Source organism: Lonchura striata, chromosome 26 (genome assembly GCF_046129695.1).
Source record: "Lonchura striata isolate bLonStr1 chromosome 26, bLonStr1.mat, whole genome shotgun sequence".
Lineage (NCBI taxonomy): Eukaryota > Metazoa > Chordata > Aves > Passeriformes > Estrildidae > Lonchura > Lonchura striata.
In genome coordinates, this window is record NC_134628.1 from 6,838,187 (window position 1) to 6,855,560 (window position 17,374).

Consider the following 17,374-nt stretch of genomic DNA (forward strand, 5'->3'; position numbering starts at 1 on the left):
AGGGCAGGGCAGGCTGGAGCTCAGGGAAAGGTTCTTCCCCCAGAGGTGCTGGCACTGCCCAGGCTGCCCAGGGAATGGGCACGGCCCCGAGGCTGCCAGAGCCCTAGGGATGCCCAGGGTGGGGTTGGTGGGGGGTCCAGGAGCTGGGTCAGTGATCCCTGTAGATATTCCAGCTCAGGATTCCCAGTGTGGGATTGCTGGGGGTTTGGGTAGGGGCAGGAGCTGACTTGGATCATTCTGTGCTTCTGTCAATTTATCCAATAGTTTCAAGTTTATGCTTTATTTTTTGCTCTAAATGACTCAATTTTCATCAAATCAATGGGTTGGTTTTTTTCTGCTTTGTGTCAGTGTAACCTGGATGTAAATTTGCCAGCTTTATACAGATTTTCCTTGATTGCCACCTAAAATGATGCTGACTCCTCATGCCTTGACTCCTTCACCTGAAACCATTGTGAAATATGAGCAGAGACAGTTGTGTTAGGCTTTGCCTATCTTAAAAGTAACTGCTGGTTGTTCTTTTCCTGTGCATGTATAAATCTAACACACAGAAATAAATCTGTATGTAATAATACATGTGTGTGTAAAATAATGGAAGTATATAAATGTTGTAACTGCTGGGAATGTTAAAGGTAAGTCATCCTTGGGAGCTCCATAACCTTGTTACAGGCTCTCATGTGGAATGTAGCTCTCAGTCTGGAGCAGAAAAATGGTTATAAACTGTGATTATAATAAAAATAACAGCAAAGAAAAGCATTTCCTCATGGCCTTTTCTTCCCCATCTGTGAATAGGTGCGTTCCATGGATGAGCTGAATCACGATTTCCAAGCGCTGGCTCTGGAGGGACGGGCTATGGGAGAGGTAAGTGAGAGGCCTGGAGAAAAAAATCCATATTTTGGGAGGGGGAAGAAATGAAATAGCAACTTTTTGAGGCTGCTGGGACGATTGTGATGCTGAGGACTCTCTGTTCTGCCTGTGAGGTGGCTCTGGGTCTGTGTGTGTGAGAGATTGATCCAACCCCAAGCCTGCTGGGCCCCAAACCTGCTGGGCTGGAATCCATCTCAGAGGGAGGACCAGCTAAATTTCCACCTGTTGGTTCATCCAGCAGCAGAGAGTGGCTGGACAGCAGCAGCTCGAAATCCGGCTGGGGACAGGTGTCTGAGTCCTTGGAGCAGGTTTATTTTGGGATTCACTGAGCTCAGAGCTCGTTGTGCTGTGGGACATTGTCTGCTGCTCTGTTTCCAGTCCTGCCCACCTTTTTTTTGGTTCTTGCAGAAAGGTCAGGGCTGTGTTTAAGGTTTGGAGTAACTGGGCAGGGTGAGCCAGGGCTGCAGGAGGGATAAGAGCAGGGCACAGATAATGGGCCTGCAGCTGGAACTTCACAGAACCCCAGCCAGAGTTAATTAATTTAATCTCTCACAGCAGCAAGGAGGTGGCGGATTTAGGGGGAAATGCCCACTGGTTTTCTTAGAAAAAAGAGAATTTATCTGGTTTTGGAGTGACCTGAAAGAATAGCTTGTTCCTGGAAGTTGGATGGAAAGACTTCTTTGCCTTGTCTGGTTCATTTTGCCTTTAGTGAGTCCCTTGTGGAAGGACAGAGGAGAAAATTGTGTCTGGTAGGAGGTTGTTCATGTGTGGCAGCTCAGCTTGATGCGAGTCTGATGCTCCTCTCAAGTTGAGACCAGTTTATTTCCTCCATGTTTAGTCCATCCTGTCTGCTACCCAGTGCATGAGCCAGGTATAAAAAACAAGAACCCCTGGAACCCAAAAGCTGCTGTTTTGGAGAAAAGAACAAACCAGGACTGTGGCATGGTGGGATTCATAGTAAGGTGCCCTCTCTCAGGTCAAAGACCTCCTTCCTTCCCCTGTTGCTTCTTCTGTCCCTGCTTTCCTTCTCCCCCTTTCTTTCTCCCCACTTCCTTCTGTGGAAAACCATCATCCAGGGTTGGATTTTGATTTGACTTGAGAGGAAAATCCTTTTCTCCATGTTGGATTAATTTACCCTAAGACTGTTGACTACGAGGAGGTGAAAATTATTTTCAAAGGAGCAAACATGACATTAAAAACCTGCCTGAAGCTGCTGCACAGCAGCTGCTGTGCTCCATGTGCAGCTTGCCTGTGGAATGCTGGGGGTGGGAGTGTTCTGAGGAGATGAGTTTGTGACACCTCATTTGGGCAGGAGTTCATTCTCAGAGAGAGAGGGAGCCCAGGCTGGCTGTGAGCAGGTTCACAGTGAGCACAGCGCTCAGCTTTGCTTGTCAGGACACAAGGTCACGGAGCTGGAACGCCTGAAGGAATTCCTAAAACTGCTGAGTTCTCCCAGCTTTTGGTTTGTTTAGGCATTTCTGAGAGGAGCGAGTTTGGGTTTGTGTTTAGAGCTTTGCCTTCCAGTTATGACTCATTTTTTTCCCCCCTTCTTGTAACTGTGATGCAGAAAGTTTTGGCAATGGCATCCTTTTGTCACTGGGCTTTTCCACATGCTGGAATGAGCAAGTTTTTTGGGAAAGGTGACATCTCACCCTTCTTCTTCAGCTAAACCACTATTTCTTGTTTCTCTTGGGGTTTTTCTCCCTCAGTCTCACAGTTTCCATTCTTTCCCCACTGAATTTTCTCTGTATGTCTCCAAGGCTGATTTCAGGAGATCACAGAGGATCTGGTTTGGCTTTCAGGACCATGTGAAAAATCACCTGGATTTTGTGCAGTTTAGATGCCTTAGCAAAGCACTGGTGGTTTCCACCCTTTCTGATCATGGAATGAGAGGGAAGCTTGGAGAGAAAGTCAGAGAGTCTGAAATGAATGATAGTGAAATAAATCCATAGTGAAAAACCTGGAGGAGAAAGATGAGGAAGAGCATTTCAGCATTCAGTGTTAGATTTCTTTTATTTTCTAGTTTTCTTGCTCACTGTTAAGCACCGTCATAATTTCAGTACTTGAAGGAGTTTGTGAAGACATCGGAGCAGTTTTTCAAAGGGCACTGTCAAACTCTTATCTGTCCTACTCTCAAAATGCAGATAATACTTGGAGATCAACAGATACCTTATCTGGGAGCATTAAGAATACTTTAAAAACCCCCACAATTTTCTTCTCTCTTGGGGCTATTTCCATCCTCAGACTCCCAGCCTCATATTCCTGAATTTCCAGCAAGTGGAAATGCAATATTTTCTCAAGCAGGGATTGAAAAGAGTCCCAGAGCCCCCTTTTCTCCACTCTAACCTGTGAAAGCTGAAAGCATCTCTGGGGGCAGGGGATGTTGTCCCTTTGTTCCAGCACCTTGACCAGGCTGTTCCCTGGGATGAAGAACTCACCTTGGAGCTTTGTCTAGCAGTTCCATGTGGGATTTTGATGCTGTGGCTCAGCTCAGCACATATGGCCCTTAAGGCCTTGGTCCCACAGCCCTGACCCTTCTCTTTGGCTGAACACAAGCCCTGCAAGTTCCCTTTCTCCCCCAGCCTCAGGGTGGGGAGCTGCATGTTCTTTTCCTTGCTGAAATCCCTTGGATCTGTGGCTTTGCAGCAAGGAATTTCGGTGCAGTGTCTCTGGGGATAGTGGGCAGCACAGAGGAGCTGTGAGCTGCACTTGGGTTTGTCCCCAACCCCTTACAGGCATTTGGGACCTTGGATTTGGAGTAGGTTGTGCAGAGTCTGGGTCTGGAGTCAGGAGCAGCTGGCTGAGGTGCTGGTGAAACTTAATCCTGAGGGTGGGAGGAGGATGGGGACACAGAGCCATGAGGCAACTGGAGGTGCTTAACTTCAAACTGGAGTACTGGGGGTAGCAGGGAATTGGAGCCTGCCCTGGAAGAGAAATGTTGATGAGGAGTATTTTATACATTTAACTGAAAGTGTTTAATTATTGCTGGGCTGCTGCCCTTGCAGGTGGCAGTGCTGGGGTCACTGAGTGTGGGCAGTGAGGTTCCTGCAGCCCCTGGGGATCGTTGTAGGGGAGCTCTGGGATATCAGAATCTGGAGAGGCAGCTCAGATCCCTGCCCTGGGCCAGGGACAGCACCAGGGCACGGCTGGAGCTGGGCCAGGGCAGGGCAGGCTGGAGCTCAGGGAAAGGTTCTTCCCCCAGAGGTGCTGGCACTGCCCAGGCTGCCCAGGGAATGGGCACGGCCCCGAGGCTGCCAGAGCCCCAGGGATGCCCAGGGTGGGGTTGGTGGGGGGGTCCAGGAGCTGGGTCAGTGATCCCTGTGGATATTCCAGCTCAGGATATTCCATGATTCTGTGCCTATGTCTATGGTTGATGCCCCATTGGTGCAGCTGGGTAGGTCCTGGAGAAGCCCCTGCAGAGGGACACAGTTCCAGTGGTTGTGACACTTCTGTAACCTGCATTAAAGAAAACAACCACAAACCGAACAAAAATGAAGGAAAAAACCACCCCAAACTAAACCCCTGTGCCTCTGCTTTCCATGTTACTGATGTGCTGTGTTCCCATAAATTTATGATTCATTGGCAGCTGGGGAGTACTGGCAGTTGGGAATAATGTTTGGGTTGAGTTTTTCAGTTTCCCCACTGCTGGCAGCAGTGAAGATGGGAGCAGGGGGGCCAGGATGGAGATGGGAGCAGGGGGATGGAGATGGGAGCAGTGGGATGGAGATGGGAGCAGTGGGATGGAGATGGGAGCAGGGGGGCCAGGATGGAGATGGGAGCAGGGGGATGGAGATGGGAGCAGGGGGATGGAGATGGGAGCAGGGGGATGGAGATGGGAGCAGGGGGATGGAGATGGGAGCAGGGGGATGGAGATGGGAGCAGGGGGGCCAGGATGGAGATGGGAGCAGTGGGATGGAGATGGGAGCAGTGGGATGGAGATGGGAGCAGTGGGATGGAGATGGGAGCAGGGGGGCCAGGATGGAGATGGTGCCACAGCAGCTCCCCTGGCACTTCAGGGAAGCTCAGGACAGGGCTGGGAGCAGATGGAAGCACAAGGAATGGTCAAACATTCCCAACCCTGTGCTCCCTTTCCTGTTCTGTCTCCAGAGCTGTGAGCAATGCGAGTCCCAGAGCGGGCAGGGAATGCCTGTTCCTTGCATGGCAGTGCCAGGGCAGTGCCAGGGCTGCCCCAGGGCAGAGCAAGGATGTGCCAGGGCTGGCCTGGGGCAGTGCCAGGGCAGTGCAGTGCTCTCCCGGGGCTGTGCAGGGCTGTCCCAGTACAGTGCAGGGATGTGCAGGGCTGGCACTGCTGCCGGGTGTTCCCCTCCCTGCCCCAGCTCTGTGGCACAAAGCAGGAGCTGTAAACACCCAGGTGAATACCTGCTGTGAATACCTGCTGTGAATACCTGCTGTGAATACCTGCTGTGAATACCTGCTCTGCCTTCCCTGCCTGTTGCTGCACACAAACCCAGTTCTGCACTGCACAGATGGCTGCTTTTATCTTAATATTTGCCTTGTCTGAGGGGGATCAGTTTTCTTAATTTGTCTAATTCATAATCCCATCTCAGTGGGATCTCTGTGCCCTGGCTGCTGAAGAATTGCTTTTGTTGATGATGGGTAAGTCCTCCCCTCCTCCCTGCTCTGCCAAATTGAATATTGGCCTAACTGGTAAGTCCTTTGTAAGAGGGCTTAGCAGGATTATTTTCATAGTGGATAGGGTCAATTTTAATAAAAAACAGGGAATGAATAAATGACTCTAGTTCTAAACCGCTGCTTATTCTTTTCAAATTTCCAACCTGCAGAACTGCTTCAGAGTCACTTAAAATACCCTTTTTTTTCTTCCATTGCAATTGACAACTTTCCCTGAGGAAAAATTCATTGTCTTAGCAGCCTGTTGCATAATTGCAGGTGATTGGTGCTTGCTAATGCTGTGTTGGTTGGAGGAGCACTTGACAGAACAAAGCCCCTTCCCCTCATTAGCATCTGTTAATATTGGCTTTGGGGATTCCCTTATATCTGTAAATAGCTCTGGAATCTCCGTGTGAGGTAAACTCTCTTCTGTTTGTTTCTGCTGTTTCCAGTTGGAAACTTGGTGCTTCGGTGGGGAGATTTTAAACTGGAGGGAGCAGAGCTGGGGTTCTCTGCAGGAGCAGGGGTGTGCAGGAGACAGTGAAAATTCAAATGTTTTGTGACCCTTGGGTGTGATTCACTGCAAAATTCACAAGTGTTGGGGTGCAATTCTGCAGGACTGTGCTGGTAAAGGTTTTATTTTCCTTAGGAAAGGGGTAGAGGAGAGCAGGGTGAAGAGGAAGGGCTGGATTAGCTGCAGGTCCCACTCCAGCAGCTGTGCTGGAGCTGCTGCAGGTGTGGAGAATCCCTGAGTGCTTTGGGTGGGAAAGGATCTCAAAGCCCATCCAGTTCCACCTCCCACTGTCCCAGGCTGCTCCAAGCAGGTGTTGTCAGGAGAAATGCAAAGTGTTTAACTGCAGCTAAAATTCAGTTTAATCAGTTTGTGCTGCTTTCTGTTCAAAATTCCTTGCAATGCCATGAGGAGAGTTGTTATTTCTGCACTGTGGCAGCAGCAGGAGAAAAAAAAAAAAAAAAAGCTGTATTTGAAGAAATACGGGAACTACTGAAGATTAAAATAAAATTGCAAGACACTTGATACATGTTGATGTTTATAAATACTGGAGAGCAGTGGCTTGGCTTTTCCCTCCTTCCCGGTGCAGATGGAGGAACAGGTTCATCCGTGTTTGGGAATGATTGGTGCTCATGGGAGCCTCCTGCCCTTCCATTTGGGGTTATTTTGGGATGGCAGAAAGGGGAGCATGGGCAAGCTCCCTGCTTTTATCCTCAAGCGGCCTGGACCATGGTGAGGGTGTGAGGAGAAATCCTGTCTGGAATCACTGCAGAGTGATTGGTTTTATAAACAAACAGCTCTTTGTTGAGTTGGGGAGGAAATGGAGAGCACAACTTCTTGATTGTGCTTTAAACCAGCACCTAAGAGCTGTGAAATCAGTTCTTGCTGCTTCCTCTGTAGGCAGCAGCTGATTTACTCCTTGAGTTCAGCCTTAGATTTGCCGTCTGCTGCTGGAGTTATCAGCAGGAGTTGATATCAGTCAGGATATTGAAATTGATATCAATCAGGGCATTGAATTTGATATCGAGATATTGAAGTGGTTATCAGGATATTTAATTTGATATCAGTCAGGGTATTGAAACAGATAACAGTCAGGATTTGTCACCATTCCTGATCCAGATGAGAGATCCCCAGAACTGATGGTTCTTGTTTGTTCCATGGGAATTTCAGGCAGATTCAGGTTCTTTTCATCTTCAGTTTGAGTTTTATCCCAGCTTCAGGCAAGGCTCATTTCATGGTTAATTTGCAGTGAATGTGCTGCTGGGAATTCCTTCCATCCATCCCATCCAGAGGATTTACTGGGATATTGTCCCCATGCCACCTCAGGGTCTGGATTCCCATGTGGAGGTGATCCTTGGAGAAGCTGTTCCCAAAACCCCCTAAAGAATGGGAAGAAGGATACAGGAGAGGGATTTTAACAAGGCAAGGAGGGACAGGACCCAGGGAATGGCTCCCAGTGCCAGAGGGCAGGGCTGGGTGGGAGATTGGGAATTGGGAATTGTTCCCTGGCAGGGTGGGCAGGGGCTGGGCTGGAATTCCCAGAGCAGCTCTTCTCTCTGCCACCTCCAGAGCTGGGACCCCTGGGCAGTGCCCAAGCTCAGGATGGCTCTGTCCCATTCCAGGGATCTTTTCCTGGGCTGTCCCAGCTCAGGATGGCTCTGTCCCATTCCAGGGATCTTTTCCTGTTCTGTCCCAGCTCAGGATGGCTCTGTCCCATTCCAGGGATCTTTTCCTGTTCTGTCCCAGCTCAGGATGGCTCTGTCCCATTCCAGGGATCTTTTCCTGGGCTGTCCCAGCTCAGGATGGCTCTGTCCCATTCCAGGGATCTTTTCCTGTTCTGTCCCAGCTCAGGATGGCTCTGTCCCATTCCATGGATCTTTTCCTGTTCTGTCCCAGCTCAGGATGGCTCTGTCCCATTCCAGGGATCTTTTCCTGTTCTGTCCCAGCTCAGGATGGCTCTGTCCCATTCCATGGATCTTTTCCTGTTCTGTCCCAGCTCAGGATGGCTCTGTCCCATTCCAGGGATCTTTTCCTGTTCTGTCCCAGCTCAGGATGGCTCTGTCCCATTCCATGGATCTTTTCCTGTTCTGTCCCAGCTCAGGTTGGCTCTGTCCCAGGGATCTTTTCCTGTTCTGTCCCAGCTCAGGTTGGCTCTGTCCCATTCCATGGATCTTTTCCTGTTCTGTCCCAGCTCAGGATGGCTCTGTCCCATTCCCAGGAGCTTTTCCCACTCGTGGCAGGTGCTGCCCTCCCTCCCATCAGTGTTCCCAAACCCCTGGAGCAGCAGAGTCCTCAGCAGAAGGAGAAATGGGAACTCCTGAGCTTCCCTGTCCCTGTTCTGTCCCTCCAGCAGCAGATCCCATTGGGAGGCAGGAATTTGTTCCCAGGTGAACTTGGGAAAATGCACGATATTTTCCCCCTCATTTATTTTCCCTTGTGAGTGCAGAGAGGCTGGGGAGTGTCTGTGAGAGTGTCTGACGTGTGGGGAGTTCCTGGAGATGGGAGGAAAATCAGGGATGGGGAGATGGAATTGTTCCCTAGCTTTCACCTGGAAGATTTAATATTTGATTATATCAGTGTGTTTAATGATTGATACCTGATAGAAGGGAGATGCTTATGGGGTTTATGTTGGCATTTTATACTTATTTTAATCCTGCTTTGCTTTGTTTTGTTTTTTTTTGTTTGTTTGTTTGTTTTGTTTTAATTGCAGCAGCTGTTGCCGGGTAAAAAGTTTTGGGAATCTGATGATTCCAGCAAAGATGGACCAAAAGGGATATTTCTGGGAGATCAGTGGAGAGACAGTGCTTGGGGAACATCAGGTAGCTCAATTATTTCCTTAATTTAGTTGGGGCTGGATACAGAAATGTGCAATTTATTTACTCAAAGTCCATGGCCAGGCTGGATGATACAGCTTTGAAAAGATTTAAAAACCCATCTGGTTTATATAATAAAAAACAAACAGAAAACCTCACTTTGCTTTGTGATAAAATTAAGATATCCAGGGATGTCAGAACATTGTGTAATGTGAATATGTGTAAATTCATGTTTATCTGCTTAAAGATCTTAAATTATGCTGAAAATTTCAATTTCTGATGTGTTTTCTACCTTGGGATGAATCAGCTGCAAAGTTTAAACAAATATCTTGGAGAACAAGATGAACTTAAAAAAAAAAAATCCCTTCATTTTTTTAAATACTAAACCAACCAGCCAAAACCCACTATTCAGTTTAAAAAAAAAAAAAAAAAAGATGTTTTGAATTAGTGTTGAGTTAAATCTGCCAACGATTTTGTTCTTGCATCAGAGTCTGTCCCTGATTTTGGACTTGATGGGAGAGCAACATTCAGTTTAAAAAATAAAAAACCGAGGTTTTGAATTAGTATTGAATTTTATCTGCCAAAGATTTTATTCTTGGTTTAGAGACTCTCCCTGATTTTGAACTTTGGGGAAGAATATTCAGGTTGGTTTTAGGAGAAAAAGAAAAAAACCAAACCTGCAAGTGCTGGGTTTGAAATGCTGACCTTTGATTGTTCTGTCCATGGTTTCTGTGTCATGAATCTGCTCCTGAAACACAGCTGGGTGTCTGGTGCAGCTCCCAGGAAGTGGCATTTAGAGCTCCCAGGAAATGACATTTACAGCTCCCAGAAAATGACATTTAGAGCTTCCAGGAAATGGCATTTAGAGCTCCCAGGAAATGGCATTTAGAGCTCCCAGGAAATGGCATTTACCTCACGGTTGGGTGGGGTTTTCCCTGATGAAAATACCCATTTTTAAATTAGTGATAAACCCTTGTTTTATTATTTACATTAAAAAATGGCCATGAAAAGGGGACAGAGCTTCTCAAAAGGTGCCTGGCTGGATCAGTGTGGGCACTGGGGGGATTTTGGGCAGCTGCTGCCTGTCCCACCCTCGGGAGCACCTGGTACCTGCCTTAGTCCAGCCTGGAGCGGAGCGGGATTAGGGCTGAGCCAGGCTTTGGGACCTGAGCTGAGGCTGGGATTTTCTCCCTGGGCAGTCTCATCCCACATCTGCAGGAGCCCAGGCCCCTCTCATCCCTCCCTGTGCTGCTTCCCATTCACCCCACAGCTCACAGAGCCCTGAGGGTCTGGAAATTTCCCTTTGGCTCCCCTAAAATAGGGGAGCAGCCCCCGAGGGCTCTGCTCCCCAAAACCCCCCCAGTCCATGCAGCCCCTATGGGAAGGTGGAGCCTGGATCCTCCCCTGGATCTTCCCTGGCTCCATCCGTGCTCAGGCTGCACTGCTGGATTTGGGATTTCACTCCTCTGCCTCAGAGTTGTGGATTTAAAACCTTTAAAGGCTTTTCAGAACTTCTAAAAGCTACAAGCTGTAGTCCTGCCCTCCCTTCCACTCCTGGGACACAGAGCTGGGCAGCAGTGCTGGGTTAAAACAAGATTTTCTCTTTTTTTTTGGGAAGCTTTTTCCCCCCACAATCCCCCCAGTCCATCCAGGTGAGGCCTGGGTCTTCCTCGGCTCCATCCCTTCTCCATCCGTGCCCACAGGATGCACTGCAGGCCTCCCATGTGGATTTGGGGTTTTACTCTACCCCAAAGTTCTGGATTTGGACCCTTCAAAACCAGCCCAGCTCAAAGCTGCAGTCCTGCCCTTCCTTCCCCTCCTGGGGGACACAGAGTTGGCAGCAGTGCCAGGTTAAAACTGGCTGTTCTCCCTTTTTGGAAGCTTTATCCCAAAAAATATCTCCAGCCCAAGTCCCTTTGTGGCCACATTGATGGGGAAAGGAAGGAAGTTTAGTCAGGAGCAGTGAGAGGATGGAATTCCTTTCACCTGCTTAATGAGGAATCTCCAGTGTCAATCAATATCCTTGGGTATTGGTGTCCCTTCCCTGTCCCACCAGCCCTTGGCAACTCCCAGACCTGCTGCCTGCTATTTTTGACTCCCTGCCTGTTGTCAGGAGCAGAGAATCCCTCCTTTTCCCCTTTTCCCCTTTTCCCCCTTTTCCCCCTTTTCCCCCTTTTCCCCCTTTTCCCCCTTTTCCCCCTTTTCCCCCTTTTCCCCCTTTTCCCCCTTTTCCCCCTTTTCCCCCTTTTCCCCCTTTTCCCCCTTTTCCCCCTTTTCCCCCTTTTCCCCCTTTTCCCCCTTTTCCCCCTTTTCCCCCTTTTCCCCCTTTTCCCCCTTTCCCCCTTGTCCCCCTTTTCCCCCTTTTCCCCCTTTTCCCCCTTTTCCCCCTTTTCCCCCTTTTCCCCCTTTTCCCCCTTTTCCCCCTTTTCCCCCTTTTCCCCCTTTTCCTCCTTTTCCCCCTTTTCCCCCTTTTTCCCCTTTTCCCCCTTTTCCCCCTTTGTCCCCTTGTCCCCTTTTGCCCTTTTGGGGTCACTCTCCCGTCCCCAGGCAGGGATTTTTGGCAGAGCCCAAAGGATTTGGAGACCCCAAGTCTGTCGTGGTGGGGCCTCAAAGCCTCAGCGATGGCAAAGGGCTGGGGCTGGAGGACAGGGGGATGAAGAAGGAGAAATGAACTCCTCAGAAACCCTTTCTTGAGGAAAGAGCAGCCAAAAAATCTCTGATCTTGACATGAACACAGCAATTGGTGGAACAAAGGACACGGGGCTGGTGGAGCAGCAGGATCGTGTTTTAAATGACAAGTCAAAACTTGTTTTCACTGTGCTAATACAAGAATTTTACTAAAACTAAATACTGAAACTTAGATTTTTTAATTGCAACCTTTAATTAGTCTTAAATTTCTGGCATTTTATAAGTTTAGATTTTAAACCTAGCTCTCACTTGCAGGTTTACATGTTGTAGTATTTAAAAAATGAAGAAATCCATCCTGGCTTAACTAATGGACATCAGCAGAATCACAAAGTTGGCATTTCTGAGTGCAAATAAGCCCCTGGGGAGTACATATTGAATGATTTAATTTGCCTCCTTTGAATAGTTGGATCTGCTTGTGAGAGTTTCCCATGTTTCTGTTCCAGATCACTCTGTTTCCCAGCCAATTATGGTTCAGAGAAGGCCTGGGCAGGGCTTCCATGTGAACAGTGAAGTCAACTCAGTGCTGTCACCACGGTCAGAGAGTGGAGGGCTGGGAGTGAGCATGGTGGAGTATGTGCTGAGCTCATCTCCTGGAGACTCTTGCCTAAGGAAAGGAGCATTTGTAAGTGCCTGATTGCCACCTTTCTGCTCTTCTCTCCCTTTGCTCCTTGGTTTGTTTGGTTGTGAATCATTTCTGGGGCAGAGGCTTCTTTCTTGCTCTCAGTTTAGCTCTTCTCTCAAACAGGGCAGGTTTAGTCCTTGGCTTGGGGATGTGGGATGGGAGGTGGGAAGGTGCTGGCATTCCCTGCATGCTTGGAAAAACCCCCCAGCAGAAACACCCCATCCAAGCTAATCCTTGGGACAGGTCCCACAAACCTGCACTGAGCCTTGGTGCTGATCCCACAAATGGGATTCCAGCTCCAAACTCTGTACCTGGTGATAACTGTCATGGCATAATGTTCATCCTTATCCTGGAGGTTTTCCTTATGCAATTTTTTGGGATAAAACCCCCCGAACAAATAGATTGGTGTCAGGCAGCCTTCCCTGGAGCTCCTGTTAGTGGCTGGATGTGTTTCACAGCTGCCATTGCTGGGGCAGCTCGTTTCCCATGGGGAATGGGGAATGGCAGCACCCCTTTGTGCAGTGGGGAAGGGGCCCAGCCTCCAGTTTATGGATGTGGGATCAAACCCTGGAGTGGGGAAAAGGCTCCAGAAATGGGGGAGGAGAAGCCTCCTTTGGCTGCTGTCCCCTGCAGCTTCCCTCAGCCCTGCTGGGGTTGCTGGCCCTCATTAGAGGGTGCCCAAGGACCTGGGAGAGCAGGGAGGATTTTTGGGATGTGTGCACTCAGGGCAAAGAGGCAAATTATCCTCAGGGAGTCAGGAGGGGTTTACTCCTCAGCGCAGTCAGAGTGACCGTGGTGACACAGCTGTCACTGCGGAACCCCCTTGTTTGGGGGAATATTGCTCCACAGCTGGACTTACAGGTGGTGTTTCCAAGGAATATTAAGGAAACACAATTCTACTTTCTTTCAAAAGCAACCCCAAAAGATTTTTGCTTTCAGAACAATTTTTTTTTTCTATAAATACAAGGGAAAAATCCCTCCCTCCAATCAGAGAGAGAGGGAAAAGGGTTCAGTGGATAGAGGCAGAAATGTGTGCAGAGCACTTCTCCCTCCAGTCAAGCGGAAGGCAGGCTTTGGATGTCTGTCCCTGTGACAGCACCAAAGCTGCCTCTGATAAATATGTTTATATGCCCCTTGCTGGTTTTTATCATAAATTATGTTGTTTTTCCTCTCCCTTTTGTTGTACAAAACACTGCCCCAGGCATCATCACCCTTTATTCTCCTCCCAAGTGCAATAAAATGCAGACTCTCTGCAGATGTAACGCCACTCATGGAATGCTCAACAGAACAGAAATCCTTTTTTCCCCTCTTTTTTTTTTCCCCTTTTCTCCCAAAGAAATGTGCTTCAGGATTACAGGGGCCAATGACTGAGGCAGAGATTTATTTGAGTGTTTTTAAATGAGCTGTGCCTTGGAATTCACTGTTGATGCCTCCAAAACTGAGGTGATTTTCAGACACTTGTCCAGTCAAGAGCTGTCTCTGACAGTGAGCCAGGCGCTTCAGAGAGGCACTAATTCACTTTATGCCCCTGCAGCATTTGTTGGTGTTGACTTTGAAGTGCTTAAGTCCCATCTAGAAAGAGAATTCCTTAAAATTATTTTGGGATGGGATTTTTAGAGCCTATAAAAGCAAACCTTGAGTTACTAAATGAAGAAACGTGAAGACATGAAACACCTCTTGGACGAATGAGAGCTAGTTCCCTGATTTCTTTGATTATTATTGAATATTTTGTATTTTTAGCTTTTTTTTTTTTTTTGGAAGAATTAATGTTTGCAAGTGAGTTCTTTTATGGTGACACGTGTCTTTGATTTGTTACTGTCTTGGGGTAGCAGGAAAATTGATCTGAAAACTCAGCTTATTAAAACAATGTCTCTTTTGCCCAGGGGCCAAGGGATGCAGAGAGTGATGAGAATGACAAAGGGGATAAGAAAAGCAAGGGCACGTTTGATGGAGATAAATTGGGAGATCTGAAGGAGGAGGGGGATGTGATGGATAAATCCAACGGTTTGCCTGTTCAGAACGGGATCGACGCCGATGTCAAAGACTTCAGGTATGTGCATCGGTGCTGAGTGATTAATCAGTGAATAATAATCAGTGCTGGGGGCTAAGCTCAGCCTCTCCAGGCTCTCACTCCATCCCCTGCAGGGCCATGGTGGGGAGAATTGGAAGGGGAAAAGTGAAAACTCTTGAGCTGAGGTGGGAACATTTGAATGGGGAAAGGAGAAACTGGGCCTGGAAGTGAAGCTAAGGCAGGAATTCTGGCAGCACATCCCAGGGAAGGTGTCAGGTACCCCATTCCCAGGAAAGCTGGGCTCCACTGGGGGTCACTGAGCATCTCCCTGCCCAGGAAAGGCTGAGGGAGCTGGGGCTGCTCAGCCTCGAGAGGGACCCTCAGCCCTGGCTGTCCCTGTTTGTCCCTGAGGATGTCCCTGTCCATCCCTGAGGATGTCCCTGTCCGTCCCTGTCCATCCCTGTCCGTCCCTGTGTGTCCCTGTCTATCCCTGAGGATGTCCCTGTCCATCCCTGTCCGTCCCTGTGTGTCCCTGTCTATCCCTGAGGATGTCCCTGTCCATCCCTGTCTGTCCCTGTGTGTCCCTGTCTGTCCCTGTCCATCCCTGAGGGTGTCCCTGGCTGTTCCTGTGTGTCCCTGTCCATTCCTGAGGATGTCCCTGTCCATTCCTGAGGATGTCCCTGTCCATCCCTGTCCGTCCCTGTCTGTCCCTGTCTGTCCCTGTCTGTCCCTGTCTGTCCCTGTCTGTCCCTGTCTGTCCCTGTCCGTCCCTGTCCATCCCTGTCCGTCCCTGTGTGTCCCTGTCTATCCCTGAGGATGTCCCTGTCCATCCCTGTCCATCCCTGTCCATCCCTGTCCATCCCTGTCCGTCCCTGTCCGTCCCTGTCTGTCCCTGTCTGTCCCTGTCTGTCCCTGTCTGTCCCTGTCCGTCCCTGTCCGTCCCTGTCCGTCCCTGTCCGTCCCTGTCCGTCCCTGTCCGTCCCTGTCCGTCCCTGTCCGTCCCTGTCTGTCCCTGTCTGTCCCTGTCCGTCCCTGTCTGTCCCTGTCTGTCCCTGTCTGTCCCTGTCCGTCCCTGTCCATCCCTGAGGATGTCTCTGTCCGTCCCTGTCCGTCCCTGTGTGTCCCTGTCCATCCCTGAGGATGTCCCTGGCTGTCCCTGTCTATTCCTGAGGGTGTCCCTGGCTGTTCCTGTCCGTCCCTGTCCGTCCCTGTCCGTCCCTGTCCATCCCTGTCCATCCCAGTCCGTCCCAGTTCGTCCCAGTCTGTCCCCGTGTCCCCCTGTCCGTCCCTGTGTGCAGGAGGGCAGAGCAGCCCCAGCTCTGCTCCAGGCCCAGCTCTGCCCCAGAGCCCCGGGCAGGGGCTGAGCCCAGGAGCTGCCCTGGGCAGTGCCAGCCCTGAGCAGAGCCCAGAGAGGGGCTGGAGTCTCCTCCCGGGGACATTCCAGAGCCACAGGGACACCCTGCTGTGCCCTGAGCTCTGGGATGGCCCTGCTGGAGCAGGGAGTGGCACCAGGGACCCCATGGGGTTCTCCCAGCCTGTGACAGGGACTGGTGAAGACCAAACACCAGCACTCCAAACACCCTCCCCTTCCCTCTTCCCTCAGCTCTGTGTGCTGTGTGGGCTGGGATATCACAGAGTCCCAGAGTGGCTTGGGTTGGAAAGGATCTTAAATCCCATCCAGGGACACCTCCCACTGTCCCAGGTGCTCCAAGCCCTGTCCAGCCTGGCCTTGGGCACTGCCAGGGATCCAGGGGCAGCCACAGCTGCTCTGGGAATGTGTGCCAGGGCCTCCCCACCTTCCTCTATCTGACCCAGATGATTTGGTAAATAAACGATAAAAATCTCTTTTCTCAAACCCCTTGGGTCAGTTGGGATCAGCTGTCCCAGCTGTGTCACCCTCCCTGTGTCCTCCCAGTCTCTCACTGGTGGGTGAGGAGCAGAACAGCCCCTGGCTCTGGGCATCCCTGTGCAGTCAGCCCAATTCCAAACCTGGGCATGCACTTGATGCTTTTGGGAAGGTTTTTCCTTGCTGTAGTGTCCCCAGGATGTTCTAAATGTCCTCAGGGAATCAGGGGGAGAGGGTGGGAACACCTGAGAGCTCAGGGCTGGGTGTGATCCGGGTGATTTTCACTGCTGGTTTTAATCCCTCTGTGTGGGATTCCCATGGAAACCCCCCCGGGAAGTGTTGCCTCTGCTCGTGTCCTGTCCCCACCACAGCTGGGGGTTTGGATTTGTTCCTTGCAGCTCTGCAGGGGTGAAAACCTCCTGAAACTGTGGCCCTTGATGTCATTGGTGCATTTGTGTTCCTTCCTCATTTCTGGATCTCTTGTGGCTGCTGGTGGCCTGTAGGAAAACTGGAGAAGCCAAACAAATGGTGAAATAAAATGTAAAAGCCAAACAAAGTGCTGGGAAATGCACATTCCTGGCTCTTCCATGGATGTGAAGCATTCCCATGAAGTCCAGTCCTTGTTTTGGGTGATCAGGAGCCCGTGGCAGCTATCTTACAGTGGTGTTAAGTGAGATTTGGTGCCAGAGCTCCACACAATTAAAAATCACCAAATACGCCATTAAATATAAGTATTTGGGGAAATTGTAGCTTGTTCTGTCTGACTCTCAGTTGAGGAGAAAACAGAAACTGATTTTTTTACATTTTTTCTGTAACAGGTGTTTGAGGTCAGGGACTGAGGGTTCTGGGTTATTTTTTGTTAGTTTTTAAAATCCATCAATTTCTATGTAGAATTAACTCAGGGAACTATTTCAGACCATGTTTTTTCTGATTACACCACCTGGAGGCAGTCCTGGTGGGTCTCATTCTGGGCTGGAGCATTCCTGCTTTTTTTTTTTTAAATACACCAACTTCTGTGTAGGATTAACTTAGAGAACTATTTCAGACCATCTCTTTATTTTTTCTTTTTTTCTCCATTATTTTATTACTTCTACAGCACTTCTACAACTTACAGGGAGTTTTTGTGGGTCTGGGGGTGAACTGCTGCTGTGATGCTGGGCTGGGCCATTCCTGGTTTTAGTTTTTGTTTATTTTTTTAAATACATCAATTTCTCAGTGGAAGTCACTCGGTGAACTATTTCAGACCATCTTGTTTTATTTTTCCCCACCTTTACTGTAACACCTCCAAGAAGTTCTGGTGGGTTTAAGGGTATGATGTTGGGATAGAGTATTCCTGGTATTTTTAAATTTCATTATTTTAAAATTTTAATTTTTAAAATAATGGAGTATT

General features: G+C 49.2%; 1 protein-coding gene across 6 annotated transcripts in view; it reads left to right on the forward strand.

Moving 5' to 3' along the window:
- Positions 1 to 17,374, forward strand: part of PUM1 (pumilio RNA binding family member 1) — an 86,375-nt gene that overhangs the window by 18,900 nt on the left and 50,101 nt on the right. For 4 of the 6 annotated variants that reach the window (XM_077788484.1, XM_077788487.1, XM_077788485.1 and 1 more), the window contains exons 3-6: positions 790 to 858; positions 8,715 to 8,823; positions 11,949 to 12,127; positions 14,011 to 14,177. In XM_077788484.1, the coding sequence (XP_077644610.1) occupies positions 790 to 858; positions 8,715 to 8,823; positions 11,949 to 12,127; positions 14,011 to 14,177 (524 nt within the window). The remainder of the gene's footprint in view (positions 1 to 789; positions 859 to 8,714; positions 8,824 to 11,948; positions 12,128 to 14,010; positions 14,178 to 17,374) is intronic. The other 2 variants (XM_077788486.1, XM_077788489.1) reach the window with 1 other exon arrangement.